Here is a 27620-nt window from a genome sequence, read left to right as displayed (position 1 = left end):
CAACTTAATGATTCATCTAAGGATACTGTTGTGAAACCAGCATTGAGTAGGTGCTATGCTCTCAGATAGCAGCTGGTTGAATATTGAATTGGTCATTTGAAGGAGAACCGGTGCTAACCACGGAGAATGTTGATTGAAAAGAGAAGAGACAGAACTGGTTCTGACTGAGTTTGGCAGGAGACAGTGTGATTTTGGAGACTGTCTGTCTTTCTTTTGTTTTGCTCTCTCTTGCTTGTTTCTCCCCAGTTATTGAATTGTTGAATGATCTGAGAAAAGAATCCCAGTCTGTAAGAAATAAGTTTCTGAGTCTGCTGAACCGGTTTGTATTAACTGGTGACTTTGGAGTTTAAGCTGTATAGTTCTAATTGCCTGTGAACAACCATTGTCCAAGGATTTCTGAAGGCCTGCTATCCATTGTTTGAAACTATTTATTGAACTGTGTATTTTGATGCAATATTGGCTTGAAGATAGGAAACAGTCAGTGATGGAGGAGGGTTATCTCTCAAACTGGATGCCTGTGACCAGCTGTCACAAGACTCGGTGCTGGGTCCACTGCTTTTCGTCATTTATATAAATGATTTGGATTTGAATACAGGAGGAATGGTTAGTAAGTTTGCAGATAACAAAATTGGTGGTGTAGTGGACAGTGAAGAAGGTTATCTCAGAGTACAATGGGACCTTGATCAGATGGGCCGAGAAGTGGCAGATGGGGTTTAACTTAGATAAATGTGAGGTATTGCATTTTGGTAAGGCAAATCAGGGCAGGACATATACAGTTAATGGTAAGGACCTGGGAAGTATTGCCAAACAAAGAGACCGTGGGCTGCAGATTCACTGTTCCTTGAAGGTAGAGTAACAGGTGGACACAGTAATGAAGAAGGCATTTGGTACACTTGCCTTTATTGGTCAGTGCAATGAGTATAGGAGTTGGGATGTCATGTTGCAGGACATTGAGGCCACTTTTGGAATACTGCATTCAATTCTGGTCTCCCTGCCAAAGGAAAGATGTTATTTAAACTTGAAAGGGTGTAAAAAATATTTACAAGGATGTTGCTGAGCTTTGGAGGTTTGAGCTCCAGGGAAAGGCTGGATAGGCTGCAGCTATTTTCCTTGGAGCGTCGGAGGTTGAAGAGTGACTTTATAAAAGTTTATAAAATCATGAGGAGCATGGATAGGGTAAATAGCCAAGGTTTTCTTCCCAGGAGTCCAAAACTAGAGGGCATAGGTTTAACGTGAGAGGGGAAAGATTCAAGGGAAAATCTTTTCACGCAGAGGGTGGTGTATGTATGGAATGAGCTGTCAGAAGAAGCGGTGGAGGCTGGTACAATTAGAATATTTAAAAGGCATCTGGATGAGTACATGAATAAGAAGGATTTAGAGGGATATGGCTCAAATGCTGGCAAATGGGACCAGATTAATTTAGTATATTTGGTCAGCATGGATGAGTTGGATCAAAGGGTCTGTTTCCATGCTGTATAACTCTGTCTCTGTTTTTTGGCAAATTACAATTTGTTTATGTTCCTTTTAATTTATCCCGTATGTCTGTCTGTCTGTATGACAGTGGGGTTTACGATGAAAGATTGGGCTTTAGACTGTACTTATTAATTACATTGCTTTGTTGTTTATCTGTGATCTCCTAACGTTACATTATTAATGACAAAATGTTAATTTTTGTCAAAGTTAAAAATTTGGCATCTATTGTTTGTAAAAGTTTGTTAGGAAAAATTGGGCAATTTTGAGGGTTGTTATATGTTTGCTTTAATTTCACTGCGTTGCAAATCCAGTGATAGTGAGGCTAATTTGCTTTAGATCATAGAATCCCTAGTGTGGAAACAGGCCATTCGGCCCAACAGTCTACACTGCCCCTCCGAAGAGCATCCCACCCAGATTCATTCCCCTACCCCTGCATTTCCCATATCTAACCCACCTAACCTAAACATCCCTGAATACTATGGGCAATTTATCATAGCCATACCACCTCTTGACTTGCAATCCCTGTGTCAAAACATTGGTCTTTCCTCATGATCAAACCCTCGGGGCCCTGATAACATCCTGGTGAATCTACTCTGTACTTCTTCCAAGATCAATGCATAAATTTTGCAGCCTATTACTGCATGCAGTGCTTGTTATGTGCATCCATTCATAAACCAGTGAATGCTTAACCAGTGATACCATGTAGGATAACCTGAGGTGTTCAGCATATTGGCTTCCAATTGTCAATGTCTGCTTGGAGTCCAAGAGTTACTGTAAAATCTATCATGAGCAATCTTAAATATCAGTTATTGACTTTTTTGTGTTTCTGGTAATGTGGAGGTGTTAATGTAAAGGTGGTAGTTACTTAAACTGTCGAAGGTTTACAGAGAGAGAGAAAGAGAGAGAGATGAGTAAGACACAAAAACAGATTTTGGAAGTTTGAGAGGCTGGTAGTGGTTATAGAAATATGGAGAGAAAAAGCCATGGAGGGACTTAAAATAAAGGACAAGAGCTTTTAAATTAGAGTTGTTGCTGGCCTGCAAGCAGAGTGTCAGTGAGCAGTGGAATGATAGCTACAGCGAAATTGGTGCTAATTAGAAAATGGACTGCTGCAACAAAACACTCAAATTTACTCGATCAAGATTCCTGGAGTTGGACGTGATGCACAGGATTAACATTGTTGGAGGATTCATTAAGAGACCGGAAGCAAAGATTAGAGGTAAACAGTGCATTTTCAAGATGGCATACTGTAACTAGTGGAACGCCCAATTATCAGTGCTGGGACCTCCACATTTTATAAATCTATATTCATGAATCCGATGAAGAGACCAAAAGTAATGTATTTGCATTTAGTAATCCTACAAACTTAGGTGAAAATAGAAGCTGTGAGAAGGACACAAATTGCCAGTTACAGATATATACAGCTTAAGCAAGTTGGCACTAAGATATCACTTGCAACATATGTGGGTTACTGTGGAATTATTCACTTCAGTTGTAAGAATATAAAAAGAGTATTTCTTAAAAGGTGTGGAACTTGTACATGTTGACGTTCACAGGGGCTTGGGTGCGTTCGTACTAGGAACGCAGTATGCAGGTACAACTAGCAATCAGGAAGCAATTGAACGGTACATTGGCCTGTATTGAAAGCAACATTGGAAATCAAAAATATAGAAGTCTTGTTTCTTTAATGACGTGTGCAAATTCAATCTTCATATTCAAGCAAGGGTGTTCCCACTTTTGAGACTTTACAATGAAGGTTTTCTAGACTTGCTGTTGTGCTAGAGGGTTACGCTATAATAAGAGATTTACTCAATCCGTCAATATTCACTAGAATTTAGAATAAGAAGTAAGCTTATTGAAATACACAAGTTTCCAAAGGGGTTTGGACAGGACAGACAAGTTGTTTCTGCCCTGGCCGGAGAATTGAGAACACCAGGGGAGGGGATGGTTTCAGTACAAGGGGGTGGTCATTTAAAATTGAGATGAGAAGAAATTTCTTCGCTCAAAGGGCAATGAATCTTTAAATTCCCTACCCCAAAGAGTTGTGAATGCACCATCATTGAATATATTTAGGAATGAAATAGATTTTTGGTCTCTCAAGAAACTAAGGGAAATTGGGATTGGGCAGAAGAGAACCCAAGATCATGCATGGTTGTATTGAATGATGGTGCAGACTCAATAGGCTGAATGGTCTACTCTTGTAATGATGACTGCACTAGAGTTTTCAAGTACATATCTAGAAAACACTTAAAAGTCAGGACACATTTTTTAAACACTTTTTCATGGAATTTGGGCTCCTCTGATAAGGCAGGTATTTATTGTTCCTCCTTAAATGCACTTGCATGCATTGTTAGGCCATTTCAGAGGGCAGTGAAGGAGCAAATGTATGGTTGCTTGGAGGTCACACCAGGTTAGGATGACAGATTTCCTTCTCGAAAGGGTATCAGTAAAGATGAGTTTTTATTACAATTGATATTGGCTATCATGGTCACCATCACTGAGATTAACTTTTAATTTGAATTCCACCTATTGCTTGGAATCAGTATCCCCAGTTCATTATCTTGGGCCTCTAGAAAACTAATGACATTACTACTATCCGACCATCTTCACTCTAGCTATTGATGTATTATTTCAGTTTAGCACATTGGGAAGGTCTAGAGAATGAGTGTTTAAACTATATAAGGCTAGGAACAGATTGGGAAAAGAAGAAACATCCAGACAGAACGAACTCACTTGGATATAGTGGCAACTGATGCATTAAATTTTGCCAACTCCCTTCAAGAGGGAGTTAGACTGGTTCTTGGCTGGGGCAGAGACTCCAACATGCTAATCAAGTGGGTTACTTTGACCTGAATGGTGTTGAACTTTTCAAATGTTGTTGCAGCTACACCCATTCAGGTAAGTGGAAAAAAAATACACTCCTGACGTGCCCTGATCAGAACACACCATAAATGTACATTGCCAACATACCATAGTTGCAGTGTGCAGCTTCTACAGACTGGGCTTGCCAAAGCTCCACAACCTCCATCTTGGAGAACAATGGACTTATGCTTGGGAACACCACCAAGGCACACACCATCCTGAGCATATTTTGATATTCCTTTACCATGACTGAGTCAAATCCTAACAATGCTGTGGGAGTCTCTTTACCTCACAGGCCAAAATTGATCAAGAAGGTGGCTCAGCATCATCTTCTCGAGGGCAATGAATGATGGGTAATAAATGCTAACCTTGCTTGTGGTGCCCACATCACAAGAATAATTTCTTTAATAAACAGCGATACAGAGTGTAGCTGGCGCTTCTAGAGAATCCAGCAAATCTGAAACCTGATTTTACCAGGTTTTACCTGATTTTTCATTAAAACGATCATCTATTTTAGACAGCTCTGTGCCATGGACTGTCTAATGTTGTTTGGCATAGAGGGTTGAAACCACTTCATTTCTTCTGGCAGTGCTGCGCACAGGCAGCTACTTGGTTACCAACATCATGGCACTACTCTGGTCTAGATCTATTGCTTTGCTGTCAGCTTCTATTGATTGAAAAGCTCAACTGTCACGACTTGATGGATGTATAGACAATATGGTAAAAATGTGTTTCACTGAGGCTCTGTATCAATTCAGTCACGAAAAACAAAACAACCAATCAGAAGATGTCCAAACAGTAGAGTAGCGGTTATGTTATGGGTTAGCATGCTAGTGATTGCAAATTTGAATCCCACTGTAGCATTGTGCAAAATTGCAATCAAATTGGTTTCAAAAAAATAGCACGTAAGTTGCTGAGTTGTTACGGAAATTTAACTAGTTTCACTAATGTTACCAACAGAAAGAAATTCACATCCAGACTGCCGCACAGACAATTCCTATCCCAACTCTATCTATCTAATGCCCCTGGGATGCCAAAAGGTGACATTCAGGACTCCTTATCAGGCCCAATGTCAATTTTTTTTAGTGTTTTTGCGATGGTAAATGTGTTATATAAATGAAATTTCTCATTGTGTCAATATGTATGTACTTCAGCATGTCCATATTCTTTTGAAAGAACTAATAACCACATTGAACTGAATTTAGTAATAAGCGATCCGTAAAGGGGCGCTGTGACAAAAATTGAGTCTTTAAAGGAAACTTTCAATAATTAAATCAAAATGTGATTCTATCTGCTGATGCAATCCAGCCCCTATGATACTCACCATCCACTGAGGGTGTGCAGCCTATCAGCAGACACCACCGACTCCGCTCTGGGGACAACGGCTATACATCTAGCCACCCAACAGGGCTAGGCAAACAGGCCAAAAATGCCTCAACCGCCCATTCCTTGGACCTATCAATGGCTTCCTAGGACCAGGCTAAAAAAAGGGTCCTCAACCTTGACTGCCTGTACTCTGCACCAGTTGGCCAAAGATCAGGTGCTATCAAGTGTGGGATGGGTAGCCAGTGCAGAAACCCCCTCAAAAAAAATTAATGGACTGCAACTTTTTTTTTCTCTTGGCCATGTGTATGTAATCACATGTATGGTGATGTGACTTGGAGCTAAGAACTATTTCCCAAATTTTGGGCTATTCACCACCGCACGCAAAAGCAAAGGTGTCATTAGAAGTTAGAATAGAGAACCAATGCATGTATCAATAGGTGAATAGCTACTGTGGCAAACTTTTTATAGGAGTGCTCTACTCAATCCAAAATAGATCCTTTCATATCACAGCTTCACTGTAATGGCCTGCTGGCATTTATTCACTGTACTACTGCTTAATCGAAAACTGGTGACAAAATCTGCAAATACTCTCTGCCATTCTGTACCACAACAAACTCTGTTTCACTGCTTTCAATTTCCAACAGATACCTGGAATAACAGGGAAGGCAGAACAAATCCTGTGATGACACAGGAAGATTTAATCCCCAGATGGAGCAGCTGTGTTTAGCCACAGGAAAATGTTTGTTTTGTGTATCATTGAAACCACTGATGCGGCAAACACAAAAATCAACCAGCAAGAGTCTGTGACCTTGCGGGGACAGGGGAAGGTGGTCAAGTGGAAAGACAGAAGGCACCTTTACCTTATCAGAACACTCCAATTTGACTTCTTGAATATCATCAGTTTTAATCGCTTCACCATTGGTGAATAACAATGGCTTCAGCTGCCAGGGCCCTGAACTCTAAAATTCCCTCCCTAAAAACAGCATACATTGTGAAATTGTATTGAAGCAACAGGGAGATCTGAACTATGGCTGGACAGCCAGCGAGAACACACGGAGTTCTCCGGTGAGCCAGACATATTACTGACGTATCAGGCAGTTGAAAGAATACCAATGGACCAATCAAGAGATCAGGACACAGGAGCCTGATTGGCTAGATGTTCTGTGGGTGAGGCAATCAGGTGCTCGAAAATCTAATGCTTAGAAGCCCCCACTGCTGAAGCCACACCAACCAACGGCCTAGAATTGTGAAGCAACCAAGCCAGAGGGAAATTGTGGCAGGTGGGTTTTTGCAGGGCAGCGGACAAAAGGGAGGTGTTATCAAGAGGCTGGCAAGAAAAGTAGAACAGTCAACCTCCTCTCTTCACAAAGCCATCCTCCTCAATCAGGCACTGAACCCTTTGAACAAGGGACTCCCCACAGTTTTCCTTTATCGTGCTCCCTTCATGGCAACAAATGGCCCACTGCTCACTTACAGGCCTTTACTGATGGCAGAATGGGAAGGTTCTTCGTGGGCTTTCCTGCCAGAGATCCAATGGACAGGAGGCTGCCAAGTCCTCATCTGCCACAAGCCCATCTAATTAACCCCACCTCCAAACCTCATCAGAAGAATGCATAAACTGCCACCCTCATACTCTGTCCATCTGTCTCTGAACCTGCGCTGCTGTGTCACTCTGTATTAGAAACCAGCCAACGAGCAACTGAGCTAACTGACCACTCTAATTTTATTTTCACGGTGTTCCAATGAAGCACCTTGGACTGTTTTACATTAAAGAAGCATTATATTAATGCTGGCCACTATTGTGATTATTGACTGTACCTGTTAGTTTAAGTGATCTGTACCAACCTCTTTCTACTAGAGAAAAACATTCTGCTAAGTTTTTTTTGTTTTCCTTTCACAAGATCCCAAACTCTACCTCTAACATTAATAAACCATGAAGAACATCTGAAACCATCACTTTAGCTCCATAGAATTAGGGTTCAGAGATCCCAGTGACTGGTGGAGACACAACAGGAGAATAGCAGTCGATGGTGAGGTCCTGAGCTAAAATTTTGGGGTCATGAGATGGGAGACAGGAATGGCTGCTGCACAGCTCCAACTAAATTACAACACTATACTCTCACTCTAACAGGCCTTAAGTCAGTTCTCACTAAGGAGTCACAACAACGTTCAACTCTCAAAATGGAGTTACAGTGAGGAAAAGGTTTGGGAAGCATTCCTCTGTGCCATCAAGAATAGACTGTGCAGCAGTCAGAAATAAATAGCAGTGCTGAGTTCATATACCAGGCTCTCAGATAATATCATTTCTTGTTTTGTTAACCTCTTCTCCATATTTTTGATGCTCTTTTCAGTAGGACCTATAAGACCATAAAAAATAGGGAAAGAAGTAGCCCATTCAGCCCCTCGGGTCTGCTCTGCCATTGAACAAGAGCATGGCTGATCTGATGTTCCTCAATCCACTTTCCTGACCTTACCCGTAATCATCTATCCCGCTACTGATCAAGAATCTGTCTCAGCCTTAAATATACATAAGGACACTGCCCCCACAGCTCTCTGAGACAAGGAGTTACAAAGACTCATAACCCTCTGAGAGGAGAATTCCATCTCATCTCAGTCTTAAATTGGCACCCCATCATTCTGAGGGGGAACATCACCTCAGCATTTACCTTATTAAACCCCTTAAGAATCCTATATGGTTCAATGCAATCACCTCTCATTCTTCTAAACTCTGGTTGAGTAGAGTCCTAATCTGTTTAACCAATGATCATAAAATAACCTTTCCATACCAGGAGCCATCCTAGTGAATCTTCTGTAAACTGCCTCCAATGAAAGGATATCTTTCTTTAAATAAGGGAACCAAAACTGCTCACTAGATGTGGTCTTATCAGCACCTTGCATATTTGCAGGAAGACTTCCCCATTCTTATCCTCCAAACCCCTTAAGGGCCAACACACCATTAGCCTTCCCAATTACCTACTGCACCAGTTTGCTAGCTTTCTGTTTTTCATACACAAGTACCCCCATGTCCCTCTGTGTTATAGCTTTCTGCAGTTTTTCTCCATTTAAATAATACTGATCTTTTGTTTCCCTTCAAAATGAACAACTTTACATTTCCCACATTATACTCCATTTGCCAACTTTTTGTTTGTATCCCTCTTGCAACTTGCCTTTCCACCTATTTTTGGGTCATCTGCAAATTTAGTTACAGTACATTCGCTTCCTTCCTCCAAATCATTAATGTATGTTGTAAGTAGTTGCAGTGCCAGCATTGATTCCTGTGGAAACTTACTGGTTTCAGTTTGCCAAGCTGAAAAATAGTCCCTTATGTCTACTTGCTGTTTTGTGCCCATGAACCAATTTTCTATCCACGCCAGTAAAGTACTTCCAATCCCATGGCTCTCATCTTAGGACTTAGCCTTTTGTGAGGTACTTTTGTTGAATGTCTTTTGGAAGCCCAAATACAACATCAACTGCTTCTCCTCTCTCCACTCTGGCTGAGACTTCCTCAAAAAACTGTGGTCACACACTATTTCCCTTTCATGAAGCCACACTGACTCTGCTTGATTAGATTATGATTTTCCAAATTTGTTGCTATTACTTCCTTAATGATTTCAACATTTTTCCAATAGATGTTAGGCTAATTGGCCTATAGTTACCCAATTTTTGAACAGAGATATCACAGTGACACTTTTCCAATCCTCTGGTATTTGTCCAAAATCTAAGGATTTTGGAAAATTACAACCATGCATCCAATATTTCTGAGGTTGCTATTTATGAATCCTAGGATCCAAATTATCAAGGCCAGGAGAATTCTCTGTCTTTAACCCCTATTAGTTTGACTGATACTACTTCTCTACCAATAGTGATGGTACTTAGTTTATCCTTCGTGTTCTTTAGTACTAATGGGATGTTCGAACTATCTTCCACTGTAAAAACAGATGCAAAATATCTGATTAAACTCCTCTGCCATTTCTTTGTTCCCCTTGGCGTGTACAAGTTGGACTGTAGGGTCTGTTTCCGCGCTGAATGACCCCATAATTATCTGATACATTTTCTGAGGGACCTGTGTTCACTTTGATCTCTCTCCTCCATTTTATATAGTTAAAGAAGCTGTTATTGTAAGTTTTTATGTTCCTCACTAGTTTGCCCTCATTGTTTATTTTCTCTCTCTCTTGTATTTTTAGTCATTCTTTGCTAGATTCTAAATTTATCCCAGTCTTCAGGACTATCACTGACTTTTCCCTTGTTTTATGCTTTTTCTTTCAACTTTATACTGTCCTTAACCTTCTTGGTGTGCCGTGGCTGGTTTATCCATCTCTTTCATTCATTCCTCCTTGTTGGGGTATATTTTTTTTGAAAGTAATGAATTACTTCTTTCATGTCTGCCACTGCTTGCTTACTGTCTTTCCTGCTAATCTATCTGCTCAGCCTGCTTTAGATAGTGCTATTCTCATTTTTCTTTGTCAAAAATAATTGTATTTAATTTAAATAATCAAACTGAGTCTTAAATTCTTACATGAGACCCCCTGCCATCACACCCAAGCACACAAAACAGTGACTTAAGCCACCAAAGCATGCATTCAAATCCCACCTTGGTATTTGGAGAATTTAAATTCAATTAATGAAGAAAAAACTTGAAAACTTGATTTCAGTAATGGTGACCATGTAATCAACAACAGTTGTCCAAAACCATCTGGTTCACTAATGTCCTTTTAAAGAATAGCCTTGAGAATTGAACAGAATACTCCTTATTGTCACATATACTCAATGAATATAGTGAAAAGTTTATATGTCGCCAATTACAGCGCCAACTTAGATACCAAAGTACCTAGGCACAGCTTCTTTAGTTACAAAATTTTAGACAATACAGAAATAAAATGTCCAGCATTACAGTTCAGTACAGCAGACCACATTGGCACAAAACTTCCAGTCTGCACCTGGTCCTGGATCCACACCTGCCAGCAAAACGCCATGCCAGGAGGCTGTTGCACCAGCCTGGGAGGTTGCCATGCCATGCCGGGAGGCCCCTAAGGGAGGACGCTGCTGTGCCACACCAGGAGATCGTCGCACAACATTGGGAAGCCACAGTGCCAGGTCAGGAGGTCACCACACCAATACCCGGAGGCCGCTGCACCAGGCCAGAGGATGCCACGCCACGCCGAGAGGCTGCTACACCAGGCGGGGATTCATTGCTCACTGGAGGCCGGGAGTCGAAGAGAGAAAAAAAGGGGGAGAAAAGAAGTACTAGGAGGAAGAAAAAGAGAAGAAATGAAGGAGGAAGGAAATCAGCCAACACGTGACCCCCAGATCCGCAGTAATGTGGTTGACTCTAAACTTCCCTTTGAAATGGCCCTAGTAAGCAACTCGGTTCAAGGGCAGTTAAGGACGGGCAACACGGGCTGGTCTTGCCAGATGCCTACATCCCTCCGAGGAACAAGAAAAAGAAGCAACTGAAGAATCCCTCAACAGGTTAAATGATCTCACCAGATCAGGTAAGGTAATTCATCAGAGATAGTAGGAACTGCAGATGCTGGAGAATCTGAGACGACAAGGTGTAGAGCTGGATGAACACAGCAGGCCAAGCAGCATCACAGGAGCAGGAAAGCTGACGTTTCGGGCCTAGACCCTTCATCAGTAATTCATCAGCCACTTTATCTTTTCTTGCTGGATCAGAGTGCCAGAAAACTCCTCAAGCTCTGAAATGAAGTCTTACACAATTAACCCTCAGGATAACAGCATATTCTACAATTCCAATCTTTACTCCAGCCCAAAAAACTGTTGCAGTGAATACCAACATTGCTGAAGAATAATCCCCAGAGATCCCAGTAGTATCCTCCTACCAGGATCCAGTTGCCTGAGATAAGGGCTACTTCATCCGTGTCAGCCACAGCTCAGTGGGTAGCAACTCAGAAAACAGGAGATTCAAGTTAATTGTACAAAATGTAGGCTAACATTCGCAGTGCATACCAAGAGCCTGTTTTCACAGTACTGAGGAAGTGACAACCCTCTACAGCTGTTTCAATAGCACCTTCCAAAATTCTACCACCTAGAAGGAAAAGGGCAGCAGACGCATGAAGAAACTACCACTTACATGTTGCCTTTCAAACCACACATCACGTGACTTAGAACTATATTGTCATGCCTTCACCGCCAGAGGGTCACAATCTGGAACTTCTTTCAGAATCTTGAGTGTGCCTGCATTGCATGGACTGCAGCTGCCATCACCATTTTAAGGGCAATTAAGGATGGGCAATAAATGCAGTCCTAGCCAGCAATACCGGTATTCTGTGAACAAATATTTTAAATACCATCTTTCAGAGATGTTAAACTGATTCCTTATTACCCTATAAAAACCAAAACCAGTTCTGAGGAAGGGTCACCAGACCCGAAACGTTACCTCTGTTTTTTCCTTCACAGATGCTGCCAGACCTGCTGAGTTTCTCCAGCAACTTTATTTTTGTTCCTTATTACCCTGTCAGGTTCTATGAGCCAGAGTTCATGTTGCCAGCCCCCTGAACATCATCATCTTCTGACAGAAAGAATAAATCCAATTTCTGTCCTGAAGCTAGATGCCACATCTGTAAACAGCTTCAACTCCCTCTCCGTCAACCCGTTTTTCTATGGCTGTATGCAGAACCTCAAAGTCAACCAGTTTAGTTACTGCTTGGAGACAGGTTATCTCGTTGCAATCAGACTAATCTGCAAAGGCGAAATCTAATGGAAGATTCCAAGCAGCACAAAGTCAGGGATTCCATTTTTCCTAGACTTGTTTAATCTTTGACCCTTCCAGACATTCTAATGCTTGATATGACAGCACCCTGACATTATCAATGTAATCTGCTCCATGATGTCCACTTTATTTCAGTATTGTCTGCAATTTCCCTTAAATACAGATGATGGTAAAGGACCATCTTCAATGATAGAAGGGTTGGTTGTTTTACCACTTCACTGTTCCATGCCATGTTATGTGTATTTTAATAGTGCAGAGCAAGACAGTCCCTTCATGGAGTGTGAAGCATTGATACTGTAATACGACATTACACAGTAAACCACCATCAATATGAATAAGTCACCACCAACAGCAGATACAGCTAAATCAATATCCCAACGCAAGGGCAAGGCCAAGAGTTAAATTTGATTGTAAGATTCATCCGTCCAAATCATGTTTAAGGAATGCAGAGCCACTGGATATTAATTTTTACACCACACCAACAACAGCTCATCCTGAACTATGAGCAAGTTAACTTCCAACAGGTTACATCGTCATGAGTGTCAGTTAATAATTAATCCTCAAAAATTCAGAAACATTTCCAAAGAGCTCTTTTTTCAAAAATATTTGGGCATTGAACTATACCTAATATTTTCTGTCATCCTGAACGTACTGCCAAAAAGGCCATTCTCATCCTTCACACCATGATGTGAGGGGTACTTCTGAGAGCGTGAAAATGCCAACTGATTCACTTTACCAAACATCGTTGGCATCAAACACAAAACTTTTCATTCGTTCTTTGTTTCCCCACCAAAAAGAATAAAGCAGGCATTGTCAACAAAAAGCAGGCTGGGAAATTCCTCCCTTTCCCCAAAACTCTCCCAACATCAGACACAAATTATTTCAAGTTCAGCATACAATGTCAGCTATGGCCAATTATTTCGGTGGTCATAGAATCAGCGAATCCTTACAGTAACAGAAGGAGACCATTCAGCCAATCAAGACTGTACTGACCATCCGACGAGCATCCCACCATCCCCTCACTGATAACACCTATTATTTGCTAGAATTAGTGAAAGACATGGGGATGCCATCCTCCGGGATTCAATGGAAAGCAGTGGGCGATTGGGTGGGCAATTAATTTTACCTCAAAATAAATAAACAAAGGAGGGCATTGAGGGAGATAGTAGGAACTGCCGATGCTGGAGAATCTGAGATAACTCGGTGTAGAGCTGGATGAACACAGCAGGCCAAGCAGCAAGAGAGGAACGGGAAAGCGGACGTTTCGGGCCTAGGACCTGCTTCAGAAAATTTCTACACCTTGTTCTCTCAGGGTATTGAGGGAGTCGGTCAATGCCTCAGATCTGAGGGAAATTGGGCAGCACGGTGTTGTCGTGGTGGGTTTAGAGGATGCCTTCGCTCACCACCCAACACGTTGGGCATTATATCCTCTGTTTGCTCCTACCAACCTCCCCCTATCCAAATAAAACTGACTAATCCACAATTGCCTCGCCATCTCGTGGATGCGGGAAAGGCTGGGCCGTTGGAAATCAACATTCGGACATCTTGAAGTGACGCCCGAACGAGACCCTTCGTTGTTTAAAATGGCCGCCCACCTTTGGCGGTTGACCCGTCAACCGACCCGCTCTTGCGGAAGATTCCCCGGTGGCAGAGAAATGTCGGAGAAAGCGTCCCAATGTAGGTCTCCCGATTTCATCAACAAGCCTGTTTCTAAGCCGGGGGCAAGCAAAACTCTTCCCCTTGCGTTAGCGCCCTTACTAACGTTTGGCTTGTTTGTTGTACTTGCTCTGTACTTACACAGTCTCGTCGTTGAGAAACTCCAGCTCTCCAAAGGCGTCCTCATAGTCCACTCCTCCTCCCCTGGCCGTGCCTTCCACTGTCCTGTATGGTACCATAACGGTTCCCCGAGCGCCTGAGGTCCTCAGCACCTTCAGCTCCATGACACCAACGCTCTCGCTCACATGGTAAACTTTGTCCTCGAACGTGAAGATTCCAGCATGGTCGTCGTCGAGGATTGTCACTGTCGCAACCAAGGGAGCGACAAGACGCCCCTTGGGATATTCTGTTGGGTCCGAGTCGAACATGCCTTCAGCATCTCCGCTTCTGAGGTTCCCCAGACGGACAAAGAAGTGCTCATCTTCCTCAAATATATCATCATCAATGATACCCACTGTGATCTCTTTTGTCATTTCACCTGGCTTGAAGATCAAGGTGCCTTCGGTGTACTCATAGTCTGAGCCCGCATTGGCCGAACCATCTTCTGTTCGGTAATCCACGTAGAAAGTGCTGTTCTGCTCTCCACCTTTGCACACAACAGTCAGAGTGACAAGCCCGCAGTTCTCAAAACATTGGTAGTTGGCAGGCTCAAAGCAGATTTTGCTGCACATCTCCTCTGCGGGGTCAGGTCTTGCCTCATTAAGGTTTGCTGTCCTCTTTGCATGATCGGCAGCATGCTTCTTCAAAATGTTACCTGCCCCGGTCATCATTCTGGTAGCTTGGATGCGGTAGAAGGCCCTGCTCTTTTGCTGATGAAGCAGAGCGTAGTAATTGGCCAACTCAACCAGCTGTTCCAGTTCTCGATCTGGGTACTTTTGCTTGAGGTCTTTAAGAATTCGAATGGCTTCTTTACGACTCTCATCTAAGTCTTTGGCTTCCAAAGAGATCACAGTTCCATCAGGTAGGACACTGTCTCCATGCTCCAGGACCATTTTCCCATCCATCTCAATTCCCTTGGGGAGCTCTCCCTCTGTCTCAATAATGATGCCTCTGCGCTTATCCGCACGGTACCTTTTGTAGACATATTTGTAGAAGAGTAGCCTCTTATCAGCAATCCAAGCAAAGACCACACAAACCGGAAAGAACATCAGAGTCAACAGTCCTTCCCAAACTTGGACAATGCCAGGTGAGAAGACAGCAAGGATTAGGTACATCCATATGTAGGCAAAAATGCTCCACGATGCAGTGACAAAAAACACCCGCAAATGCTTGACTCTCCGAACCTCACCATCAGGGATGCAGTAAACGCATACAGCAATGATGACAAACATGTTGAAGGCTGCACTACCAACGATTGTGCCAGGTCCCAGTTCTCCAGCAAGAAAGCCATGCCCACACACTTCAATTAGTGACAAGAGAATTTCTGGTGCTGAAGAACCAAGAGCCATTAAAGTCAAGTTGGACACTGTCTCGTTCCAGATTCGCACGGTGGCCATGCTAGTCTCGCCATTGGGTAATGTGATCGTGATCTCTTTCTCCTGCGAAGTGATGACTTCTATCGATGCCATGAAACGATCAGCTATGATTGAGACACCAAGAAACATGTACAGCATCGCAACAAAATAGACAATAGCCCTGGCAACTATGTCTCCCAAGGACGGATTCTGTGGGTACCATATTGGGAGTATGATCCCGCGGTTGCACTGGAAGGACCCGAAACACGATGAATTGGGCAAGTCAATGGGGTCTTCGGTGGCAGTCCCCTCAGTCTCCCAAATGGTCATCATGAATATGGTGATCATGAACCCTGTCCCCAAGACTGGGGACAGAAAGCTTTTCCACTGTAACTTGGCCATTGATGTGGCTTACTTGGAGAGGATAAACTTGCTTTCAGGATCTCCCAATCTTCAGATGTCTGTTAAACAAAAAAGATAAAAGGAAACTATTAAAATGATTACATTTCATGGCAATGGCAGCTGAGACAGGAACATTTTCTTTAGTTAAATCCAACAAATATTTGGTTCAACTGTAATCAGACCTGAAAATATTTTGAAGGATCTGTCATTGTGTGATGAGGTCTCCATCAAGACATTAATCCTCATGTTTAAATACATAATTGATTGATGTCGATGTGAGGTACAATCCCAGTATTCATGCAATTTCAATGTTTTGAAAATTTCCAAAGAGAAAACCAGATCAGCATTTCGACACTGATGATGTCTTATATTCACACATGTGGATCATCATTGATAAATAGCATAATGTCCTTTAAATTTGGATATTTAAAGGGGATGGTGCAGTCCCAATATCATTGTAATGAATGTAATTCATATAAGACACCGTCATACCTGTTATGGCTGTATAGAATCAGTGGAAATGAACTGCAGCTTATTTAGGAAAGAAAGACTTCCATTTATATAGCACCTTGTATATTCCCAGGACATTCGAAAGGGCTCTGCAACAAATGAAGTAACTCTGAAGTGTTGTAGTGATAGAGTTATGGCAGCCAATTTACTCAGAAGATCCACAAACAGCAATGAATTTACTTACCAGGTAATCTGTCTCTTTAGTGATATTGGTTGAAGAATACATATTGGCCAGGACAGTGCAAGGAATTGACATAGCTTTTTTTCTTTGGAAATAGTTCAAGCATCATTTACATCTATCCAAGAGGGAGGCAAAACCGCAGTTTAATAACTCAATCAAAAGACAGCACCTTTTTCAGGACAGCACGACCAATGCACTACATTAAATAATGCGCTCAAGTCCCTGGAGTGGGACTTGAACACAAACCTGTTGAGTTTTGGGTGTGGGAGCTACTTACTGAGGTACAGCTAATATGTATTTTTCCTCCTATTATCTGAGGCACTTTGGCAAGGTGGATCCTAAATAAAAATATCTAATCTAGAATTAGACCTAAATATAGGGGCTCTGGCTCATGTGCCAGGATTGGGCTTAATATTGCACATTCTGCAATAATCAATCATGGCTGCTGTGCTTTGGTTCAACTTATCATCAGTCTGTTCAGAGTCTCTGACTCTTGCAGACCAGGCGGCACTTTGTCTGCTGACATGAATGGCCCAGAAATTAGTGGAATCAAATCTTTTGTAAACATATTCTCAAGATCCAGAAGAAGAAAATCCCTGAGGGTCAGATGCTCAGTTTATCACCTGGAATTGTCTATCTTGAAAACATCATCATCACCATCATTACAGTCCATCAAGATGACATCTTTAACATCTTCAACAATCGGCTAGTGTGCCAGACTCCATCTTTTTGGGTTGAATCAATAGCAATCACATCAACAACTTGTAGTACCTTTGACATTGCATAACATTCTACTCTTCTAAACAGAAAGTCATAAGCCATCCTTCCAAGGTTTTTCACGGGCATTGTAGCAAACAAAATTTGATGGAGCCATGTAAGATGATATTAGCAGACTGAAAGTTTTGTCAGATCTAGGTTTTAAGTACAATCTTTAGAGAAGAAAAGCAAGGTGGAGAGGTTTGGGGAAAGAGCAATGGACCTTGGGAGCTGAAGACATGTCCCCAAGATACCTGGCGAAAATGATTTGGGTGAGGGTGACCAATCGGAACAAAAGTCACAAAGTGTCAAAAGTATAGGAACTGAGAAATTTTGAAAGGTGCTGCTTTTCCCCTGTATTTATTGTTGACAGCAGATGTGGGAGCACAACAGCCCGAGAATGGAAGTGAAGTAGGTAGTAGCAATGACTAAGTCAAGCAAGGCCTGGGATGGGAGTGAGTAAGAGTTTTATGGGCAATGCAAGATGCAATTCTCTGCAAAGGGGAGAGGGAGGGAGACTATGAAGGGGAACAGTCTGCAAAAGAATATTAAACTAAGTGGCAGCCAGGGAAAATTGAAGTCTCTAACTTAATAAATTCCTTGCAAATTATTGTGTTTTATATGAAATATTATTGAGGAAAAAACTTGTTGCTAACTTATCTCTGTTGTCTTATGCCAATTTAAATACTGTGGTGTCTAAGAAATTAAAGCTTTCTTGTATATTGAGGCTTTATGTTTAATGGACGAATGATAATTGAGGATATTGATTCTCGTCTTGCTTCTGAGAGTCTGAATACTTCAAGTCAATGCAAATACAGAAGGTAATGTTACGATGTGATTGCATCACCTGATGAAGGAATTGGTGAGAATGAAAAGGTAGTACCCGAAAATCAAAATGTTGCTCTTGAGAAAATTTAAGAACAGTCCTTGACAAAAATAAACTATTTGGACCCTACAGCCAAGGTTGGGTGAACTTAAACGTATAAGAGTGGAACATGGGAGGCTAGCCAAGAGTGCATCAGAATACTTAAGTCTAAGGGAGACAAAGACATGGATGAGGTTACCGATGAGCGGAGACAGGGCTACAGCCAAGAGGTGGAAATCAACCACCTTGGTAATGGCCTGGGTGTGTGGTTGAAAATTGAATTATAACACCAGAGTTGCACACTCTGCTTCAGCCTCAAATAGTTGCGATTGAGAGGGATAGAGTTGGTGGTTTTGGGATTTTGGGAGATGGCAGCTGGGACTGACGAAAATGGTTTCTGTCTTCCCAAAATTCAAGTGGAGGAAATCTGTCCAGTTCTGGATATCAAACAAGCCCACTGACAAATTACAGTGTCTGGAGAGTTTGAAAGAGGTAGTGATGAGGTAGAATTTGTCACTTAGGGGATTAGAATTTTGGAACAATCTTGAGATGATGCACATCGCTGAATATAAATACCACATATTGGACAGAGTGCTAAGTATAAATGCCACAAACTGGCCGGAGTCTGCCTACAGACTAGAAGAAACACTCTGGAAGATACTCAAGACAGAGATTCTCCCTAAGAAACTGAGTTAATGGGCTTGAATACATGAAGATAAATTAATCTGAACCTATTGTAACATGGGTCAGAACCTGGTTTATCAATGTTACCATATATCACTGTGTTTAGTATTAATGTATTATAAACAGTGTTACTTTTAAGTCTAGGCTTGATGACAGTTGTTGACTTTGCTGCATTCTCATCTAGTCTGGAGAGAACCCAAATTCATAATATGGCATTAAATTACAGGATCAGAAAATGGGTGCTGTGCTTTCAGATGATGCCTCCAAGGGGCAGCATGTAGGGGCAAAACGGGAGGTGGTGAGAATTGATCCTCTGGGGACACCAGAGATAACACTGAGGGAGTAGGAAGATAAACCATTGCAAGTGCTTTACCGGCTATAATTAGATGGATAAGAATGAAACCAGGCAAGAGCAGGTACACCGAGAATGCATTAGTGAGGAGGGTTGTGAAGGAGGATGTCATGGTTCAACCATGTCAAATGCTGCAGACAGGACAAGGTGATATGGAGGGACAGTTTACTTTTGTCATAGTCACATGGCACTTCTCTAAACTGCAAGTAATGTAGTCAGAAAAATAATGTTAGGGTAATTCTCCTTCAAAGCAATCCTACTGTAAGTGACGGGGGAAAACAGAAAATCAATAACCCAAAATGAGGACAGTTTTTCCTCCGGCTTCATCAGGCCTTGAGTCACAGCTTCGTAATCTCCTCCAGCTGCTACAGCTGTCCAAAAATTGTGTCCTTCTCCAATTCTGGTCTTGTGGACATACCCAATTTCCTTTGCACTACCTTTGTTTAGCTCTTTGACATTATGTTCCAGAATTCCTCTCCTTAAACCTTTTTTTACCACTCTGCTTGGTTTTTTTAAGATGTTTCTTAAAACCTACTTCCTCAACCAAACAACTGATCTGTCCCAATACTTTTATTTAATCCCCTGTTTTTTTTGGTTACCCCCTCCACACTTCTGCTGTACATCAGTACTTACACACGCACAATGTGGGTGCTATCGGGGGAGAAAATAAGCACTACTACTGCTATACAGCAGTAGGACTTACACAACACAGGTGGTGTGGGGAATAGTAAGTGCAGGGACTAAGTGAAGACACCATTGTGCAGATAATTTTATTCAGTACTTCCACCACCAGGAAAAACACCCAAATAACAAGCAGAGGCTGATGGAGGCAGTACTTATGTGAGAAAAGGTGAAGGGGGATTAAATCAAAATAGCATTCTGGAGGGCAGTAAAGTACTGCGTCCCCCGTGATGCCCACATCTCCCCAAAGACATTGACAGCATTGATGGATACTGCATGCTTCCTCTCCAAGGACACCCAGGTTTGAACATAGCTGTGGAAGAGGAGCAGACAGTAGGCCAAAATGACCCCCTCCACAGCCCGCTGCCTGGACCTGTTTACGGCTAGCCTGGCTAGGCCCAGGAGCAGACCAATACTTCTTTATGTGGTTTGAAGTTAAAATTCAATTGGTAATGATCCTGTAGAGTAGCTTGAGCTGTTTAGTGATGTTAAAGCTGCTATATACATAAAACCTGTTGTTGACGTAGTGTCAATGAAGGAATGGCAACAAAGTTTCCGTTCAAGGTGGTGCAACGCAGAATTCCACAAGCATCAAACTCCCCCAGCATCCCTGCACCCACCCCATCAAAATTTACCCCAGGTTATGTTCTCCTTCATACAATACCTGAGACAACGAAATTGATATATTGATATATTATTGATATATTTATATACTTATTTATTGATATTCTTGGTCAGTGGAAGCCACACTGTCAGAGTGAGGGAGACATCACCTAAAACAGAGACACAGTGAGTACCTGTGGATTTGGTCAAAGTGGGAATTCAACTGGTAAATCTTTTGTAAGTTTAATTATAGAACAAAAGTCAGAATCAGACCTAGAACCAACAATCTTTAAAGAAGTTAAAGTAACCTAGTTAAATAGGCAGCTGCTATCTATCAAAGAATTGAAATTCCTAGCCTGATTTAGATGTTGATTACAGTAGCAGGATGTTAAGAAAAACAAGTGACTCATCGCAGCTCTCCATCAAAGAAGAGTTGTTTCAAGGGTATTTTTAGAGCATGGTCAGAGAGAGGGAGATAAAAACAGAAGTTGCTGGAAAAGTTCAGCAGATCTGGCAGCATCTGTGGAAAACAAAATCAGAGTTAACATTTCAGATCCAGTGACCCTTCGTCAGAACAGAGAGAGGGAAACTTCGCCAGAGTGAGACACAGACAATTTGGGACAGAGTGGGAAAGAGGTGCTTTAATTAAAGTTTACTACAGGAAGTAAAGTAAAGCGCATTTTGAGAGGCCTATCTGAGGCCAGTGGCAGCATGACACTACGAGTGCAGGAAAACCAGCTTACTGGTGAGTAAGATTGTTCAGTATTTCTAATCTTTGAAGTGAAACTGGGTATTTAGTTTGTGTTTAAGTGTCTGGTCTTATTCTCTTTCTGAAAATAGCTTGATAAGTTTTCATAGTAAGTTCATAGACAACAAGGCATTTTTAGAGTTATGGGATGGCAGGACAGAAGAGCCAAGTGGAGTGTACATCCTACAGCATGAGTTAAGTCTTGGATGTACCGTGTGTCCTAGACAAACACATCTGCAAGACATAACACAGACTTGTGTAGCAGCTGTTTTGGGTGTCAGAACTTGTGCAGCTGCTGGAGGCATCCGTTAGGCACAGTATTATGAGGATATCATGTACAGGGAAGTGGACACACCACAGATGAGAAGTGTAAAGGCAGAGACGGAATGGGTACTATGAGGCGATCTTAAAAAAACAGTTAGCTAGCACATAGACTCAGGGGAACTATATTGCTTGCTAATTAATATTCCATTTTGAAAACTAGTCGGAATAATAGTTCCTCAGGGGAGTGCAGATAGAGCCAAGCCCATGGCATCACAGACAACTCAGCTGTATAAGGAAAGAGGAAGAAGAACGGAAGAGCAATAGTTATAGAGAATTCTATAGTCAGAAGACTATGCAGTAAACTTGATTCCAGGATGGTGTGTTGCCTCCCTTCTGCCAGGGTCTAGGATTTCACAGAGCAGCTGCAAGACATCCTTCTGAGGGAGGCATATCAGCTAGAAAACATGTCTCTGTTAGTGTCAGATATGTGCGGAGGAAGAGGGATAAGGTCCTGAAGGCAGATTTCAGGGAGTTAGAAAGGCAATTAAAAAGCAACACATTAAAATTTTAGCTATGAATAAAGGTTGGATAGACTGGATTTGTTTTCTCTGGAATGCAGGAGGTTGACGGGCAAGCTGAAGAAGCTTATAAGATTGTGAATGGCATGGATAGAGTGGAAAGTGTGAGAATTTTTCCCAGGGTGGAGGGGTCAGTTACGAGGGGACACAAGTTCAAGGGGCGGGGTGGTGGGGATATGTTTAAAAGAGATGCGAAAGGCACGATTTTCACACAAAGGGTGGTGAGTGCCTGGAACACGCTGCCAGAGGATGTGGTGGAAGCAGACACAATAGCAGCATTAAAGGAGCATCTGGAAGAATACATGAATAGGAAGGGAATAGAGGGATACGGATCCTGTAAGTGAAGACATTTTTTAGTATGGAAGGGCAAAATGTGTCGGCTTGGAGGGCCGAAGGGCCTGTTCCTGTGCTATATTATTCTTTGTTCTAATCTCCCAGATTGCTCCCAGTGCCACATGCTACTGAGGACAAGAAAGGGAGGATTGATTGATTAATTGAATAGGTAGCTAGAGAACGGGTGTAGGAGGGAGGACCTCAGATTTCTGAGGAATTGGGACCGTTCTGGAACAGGTGCAACCTGTACAAGTTGACCTATCACCTAACCTGAACTGGTTACACCTTAACAGCACTGGGACCGAAATCCTTGCAGGAAGATGTGCTAGTGCTGTTGGTGTGGGATTAAGCTTGGCAGGTGGATGGGGACTTAAAGGGTAATCCAAATTGGGAGTAAGTAACGTTGGTAACAGGAAGTCAGAAAGATGCTAGGGACACTAAAAAACAGGAGAAACAAAGCAGAACATCAGGTATGTTTCAAAAGCAGAATGACACGAAAAAGTCAAAGTGAAGGGGACTTTACCTGAATGCATACAGCACTTGCAACAAAGTAAATAATGTAAAATCAGAAAGAGAGATACATGGGTATATCAAACTGCCATTACAGAAACATGACTGTATAGTGACCAGAACTGAGAACTGAATATTTAAGGATATCAGACATTTAAGAAGGACAAACAAGAGGGAAAAAAGGTGGAGTTGTGCTGATAATAATGAATGGAACCAGGAGACTGGTCAGGGAGGAGCTCAAATTGGAAGAACAATGTGTAGAATCTGTTTGGGTGAAGCTACGAAACAGCAAGGAGCAGCGAACATTGGAGTTATTTCTAGGGCACCAAGTAGTTGTAGTGTGGACATAGAGATGATGGAAACATGTACCATGGACACCACTGCTAACATGAGTGACTTCAAGCTGCCTATAGACTTGGTAAATCAATTGAGCATTAAAGCTGTAGAGGATGAGTATCTGGAGTGTGTTAGGGATGGTTTTCTAGAGCAGTATGTTGAAGAGCCAACTGTATGACATGCTATCTTAGATCTAGTATTATGTAACAAAAAATTAATTAACAGTCTTGAAAAACTTTAGGAATGGGTGACCACAACATGATAAAAATTTACGTTATGAATGAGTAAGATAGTTAATCTGAAGGGTGTTAAATTTGGATATGGGTAATTATGAAGGCATCATGCAGAAATTGGCTGAATTGGATTGAAAATGATATATTAAAAGGCCTGACTGTACATAGGCAACAGATAATCTTTTAAAGAACTATTACATGACTTTTACGAGAACTATGCATTCTTCAAGTAACAAAAGCTCAAAAAAACGTCAGTCACTACGGCTAATAAAGAAAGCTCAGGATTGTACATGATTAAAAGGAAAGGCCTATAAAGAATTAGCAATAAATCTGAAGATTGAGAGGTTTTTAGAATGCAGCAAAGGAGGATCAAGAAACTCATTAGGGAGAATAGAATATGAATGCAAACTAGCAACCTGGGTACTGTAAAAGTTTCAAAAGGTACATAAAAGGAAACATGCGGCTAAAACAAATGTAGATTCCTCACAGGTAGAGTCAGGAGCATCTATTAATGGTAAATAGAGAAATGGCGTAATAGCTAAATGATTACTTTAAACTTATTTTCACTTAAGGGGATACAAGGAATGTCCTGCAATTACAGATCCAAGGTTTTTTTTTATTCGCTTATGGAATGCGGTTATCACTGCTGGCCCATCCCTAGTTGCCCTTAAGAACGCAGTGGTGACCTGCTTTCTTGAACTGCTGTAATCCATGTGCTGCAGATAGCCCCACAATTCTGTTAGGGGGAGAATTCTAAGATTTTGACCCAGCGACAGTAAAGGTATGATGATATGTTTCTAAGTCAGGATGGTGAGTGGTTTGGAACTTGCAGGTGGTGGTGTTTCCATTTATCTTCTAGCCCTGTCCTTCGAGATGGAAGTGGCTGTGCATTTGGAAAGTACAATCTGAGGAGCCTTTGAGAATTTCTGCAGTACATCTTGTAGATAATACGCATTTCTGCTACTGAGCATCAGTGGAGGGGGTGGGTGTTTGTGGATATAGTGCCAGTGTAGTGGACTGCTTTGTCCTGGATGGTGTCAAGCTTCTTGAGTGTTGTTGTAGCTGCACTCATCCAGGCAAATAAGGAGTATTCTATCACACTCCTGGCTTTTGCCTTGTAGCTGTTGGACAAGCTATGGAGAATCGGGAGGGGAGTTACTTGATGCAGGATTCCTAGCCTCTGAAGTGACTTGGAAGTATTAGGAGTTGAAGCAGATTGGAAGATAGCACTGAAAAAACAAATGTGGCTGCAAGTTGTTAAATTCCAGGACTGATGTTCTACATCCCAGACTGTTGAAGGAGGCAGATATAGAGATAGTCAGCGCATTGGTGATTACCTTACAGAATTCTATGGATTTTGGAATGTTTCCTGCAGGTTGGAAGATAGCAAATGTCAACCCTCTATTTAAGAAGGGAGTGAGAGAAACTGGGAACTCCAGACTGTTAGCCTTATGTCAGTTGTAGGGAAGATGCTAGAATCTATTAAATCAGATGTATTAAATAGATACTTGGATAATAATGATCTGATTGGGCATAGTCAGCATGAATATGCAAAGGGAAAATTGTGATTAACAAATTCATTGGAACTCTCAAGGATATTGCTAACAAATTTGATATGAGAGTTACTATCATAGAATCCCTACAGTGTGGAAACAGGCCCTTTGGCCCAACAAGTCCACACAAACCCTCAGAGCATCCCCCCCACCCCAGACCCAACCCCCTAGAACCCTCCTAATCTACACATCCCTGAACACTAAGGGCAATTTAGCATGGCCAATCCATCTAGCCTGCACATCTTTGGACTGTGGGAGGAAATCCGAGCACCCAGAGGAAATCCATGCAGACACAAGGAGAACATGCAAACTCCACACAGACAGTCACCCAAGGGTGGAATTGAACCCAGGTCCCTGGCACTGTGAGGCAGCAGTGCTAACCACTGAGCTACCGTGCCACCCAAGAGTTGATAGGCGTAATATATTTAGATTTTCAGAAGACTTTTGGTAAAGTCCCTCAGGAGCTGGTTGTCAAAATCAAAAAGGAGGTAATATACTGACATGGATTAAGGATTGGCTAACAGATAGTAAACAGAGAATAGGAATAAATGGGTCTTTCTCATGTGGGCAGGCTGTGACTAATGGGGTACTGCAAGGACCAGTACTTGGATCCCAGCTGTTAAGAATATATAAGTACTTTGGAGGTGGGGACTAAATGTAATATTTCCAAATTTGCAGGCTGTACAAAGCTAAGTGGGAATGTGAGTTGTGAGTAAGATGTAAAGCTGCTTTAGGAGGATTTGTACAGGCTTAGTGAATGGGCAAGACCATGGCAGATGGAATATAATATGGAAAAATATGAGGTTATCCACTTTGGTAGAAGGGACAGATGTGCAAAGTTTTTTTTCTAATGGTAATAGGTCAGAAAATGTATGTGTACAAAGGGACCTTGTCAGTAAGTCACTGAAGGCTAACATGCAGGTGCAGCAAGCTATTAGAAAGGCTAATAGAATGTTAGCTTTTATTGCAAGAGGATTTGAGTACAGGAGCAGTGAAGCCTTGCTTCAGTTATGTAGGAACTTTGTTAGACTGCACCTGGAGTACATGTGCAGCTTTGGTCTCCTTATTTCAGGGAAATCTTTATTACCATAGAGGGGTTGACTTGTTCCCAGATGGCGGGACTGTGCTATGAAGAGAGATTGGGCAAACTGGGCCTGTATTCTCTAGAGTTCCAAAGAATGAACAATGATCTAATTGAAAATTATGAAATACTTAAAAGGATAAACAGGATAAATGTAGGTAGTGGGGGAATGTAGAACCAGGGCACAGCTTAAAACTAATGGAATTGTTTCTTAGGGTAGATGGGGAGGGCTTTCTTTACTCGGAGGGTTGTGAACCTTTGGAATTCTCTCCACAGTGGGCTGTGGAAGCACAGTCTTTGAGTGTGTTTAAGATAGAATCTGATTATCAATGGTGTACAGGGTTATGGGGTTTGTGTGGGTAAAAGGAATTCGAGTATTTGATCAGCCATGATCTTATCAAAAGGAGGGAGAGGCTTGATGGGCTGAATGGCCTACTCCTGTTCCTATGTTATCTCATTTAATTCTGTGCCCAAAGCTGATCTGACCCACAGCACCACATACTCCACTGTGGTTAGAGCAGGGAGACAGGTTCCAAGTCCACCTCACATGGAGTGGGACTGACCCCTGTGCTGTTTGCATCAACTGAGCACCCCTCTACCACCAGGAATCCAAGTTGTTATGGAACTATTCACTGTTTACATGCATGGTATAGCCTGGAGCTCTGGATAGTAATGATAGGGGAGCCCCAGTTTCTTTCCATCACATGACGACCAGGAATCTCTCATGCTTTTACCACTCAGGACTTCACCTTACAAAGGAGCAGCGCTCCGAAAGCTTGTGATTTCAAATAAACCTGTTGGACTATAACTTGGTGTTGTGTAACTTCTAACTTTGTCCACTCCAGTCCTACACTGGCACCTTCACATCATGGCTTTTACCATTGGTGTGTGTTTTGGAAAGATTTACAGGTCAATATTAACCTGTCTGACCATGTTATGAACACCTTTTCGTTGGAGATTAAACCCAGAGTTCTATGCTCAGAGGCAAGGATACGACTACTACGCCACAAAATCTCTTCTATTCTTACCAGGGTTCTATAAATCACCCATTTAGTTTAAAATCTAAAAATCTAGTGCTTGCACCCAGCTCCCATAATTGTTCTCATTTGATCATGAGATGCTATGAACAGTAGGGACATTGAAGACAATGGTAACCCTCCACTCAGCTCTGATCAATTGTTGCATTCAAAAGCCCAAATCTTGTTGAATTAGGGTATCTCATAGTGTGTGCCACAAGTCAGATCTTTTCCTGCAGCTTCAGCTGTTACCTGCTTTAAGTATGGATGGCACACAGGACATCTGGGATTTCAGTGATCTGTGACAGCAACACGGGATACTGAGTGAACTAGGAAAGGCATTGGAAGGGTTAAAGCTTACAGGTTGCACCAT

The 27620-nt window shown here is 42.0% G+C and overlaps 1 protein-coding gene across 1 annotated transcript in view; it reads right to left on the bottom strand.

Moving 5' to 3' along the window:
• LOC109923326 (sodium/calcium exchanger 3-like) overlaps positions 1-27620 on the bottom strand; it is a 314148-nt gene that overhangs the window by 235681 nt on the left and 50847 nt on the right. Inside the window, exon 3 of the mRNA XM_048618407.1 lies at positions 14189-16022. Coding sequence (XP_048474364.1) covers positions 14189-15963 — 1775 coding nt within the window. The 5' untranslated portion in view covers positions 15964-16022. The remainder of the gene's footprint in view (positions 1-14188; positions 16023-27620) is intronic.

The sequence above is a fragment of the Rhincodon typus genome, chromosome 39, assembly GCF_021869965.1.
Source record: "Rhincodon typus isolate 14 chromosome 39, sRhiTyp1.1, whole genome shotgun sequence".
NCBI lineage: Eukaryota > Metazoa > Chordata > Chondrichthyes > Orectolobiformes > Rhincodontidae > Rhincodon > Rhincodon typus.
The sequence above is the reverse complement of the archived record's forward strand: the minus strand, read 5'-3'. Positions and strand labels throughout refer to the sequence as shown.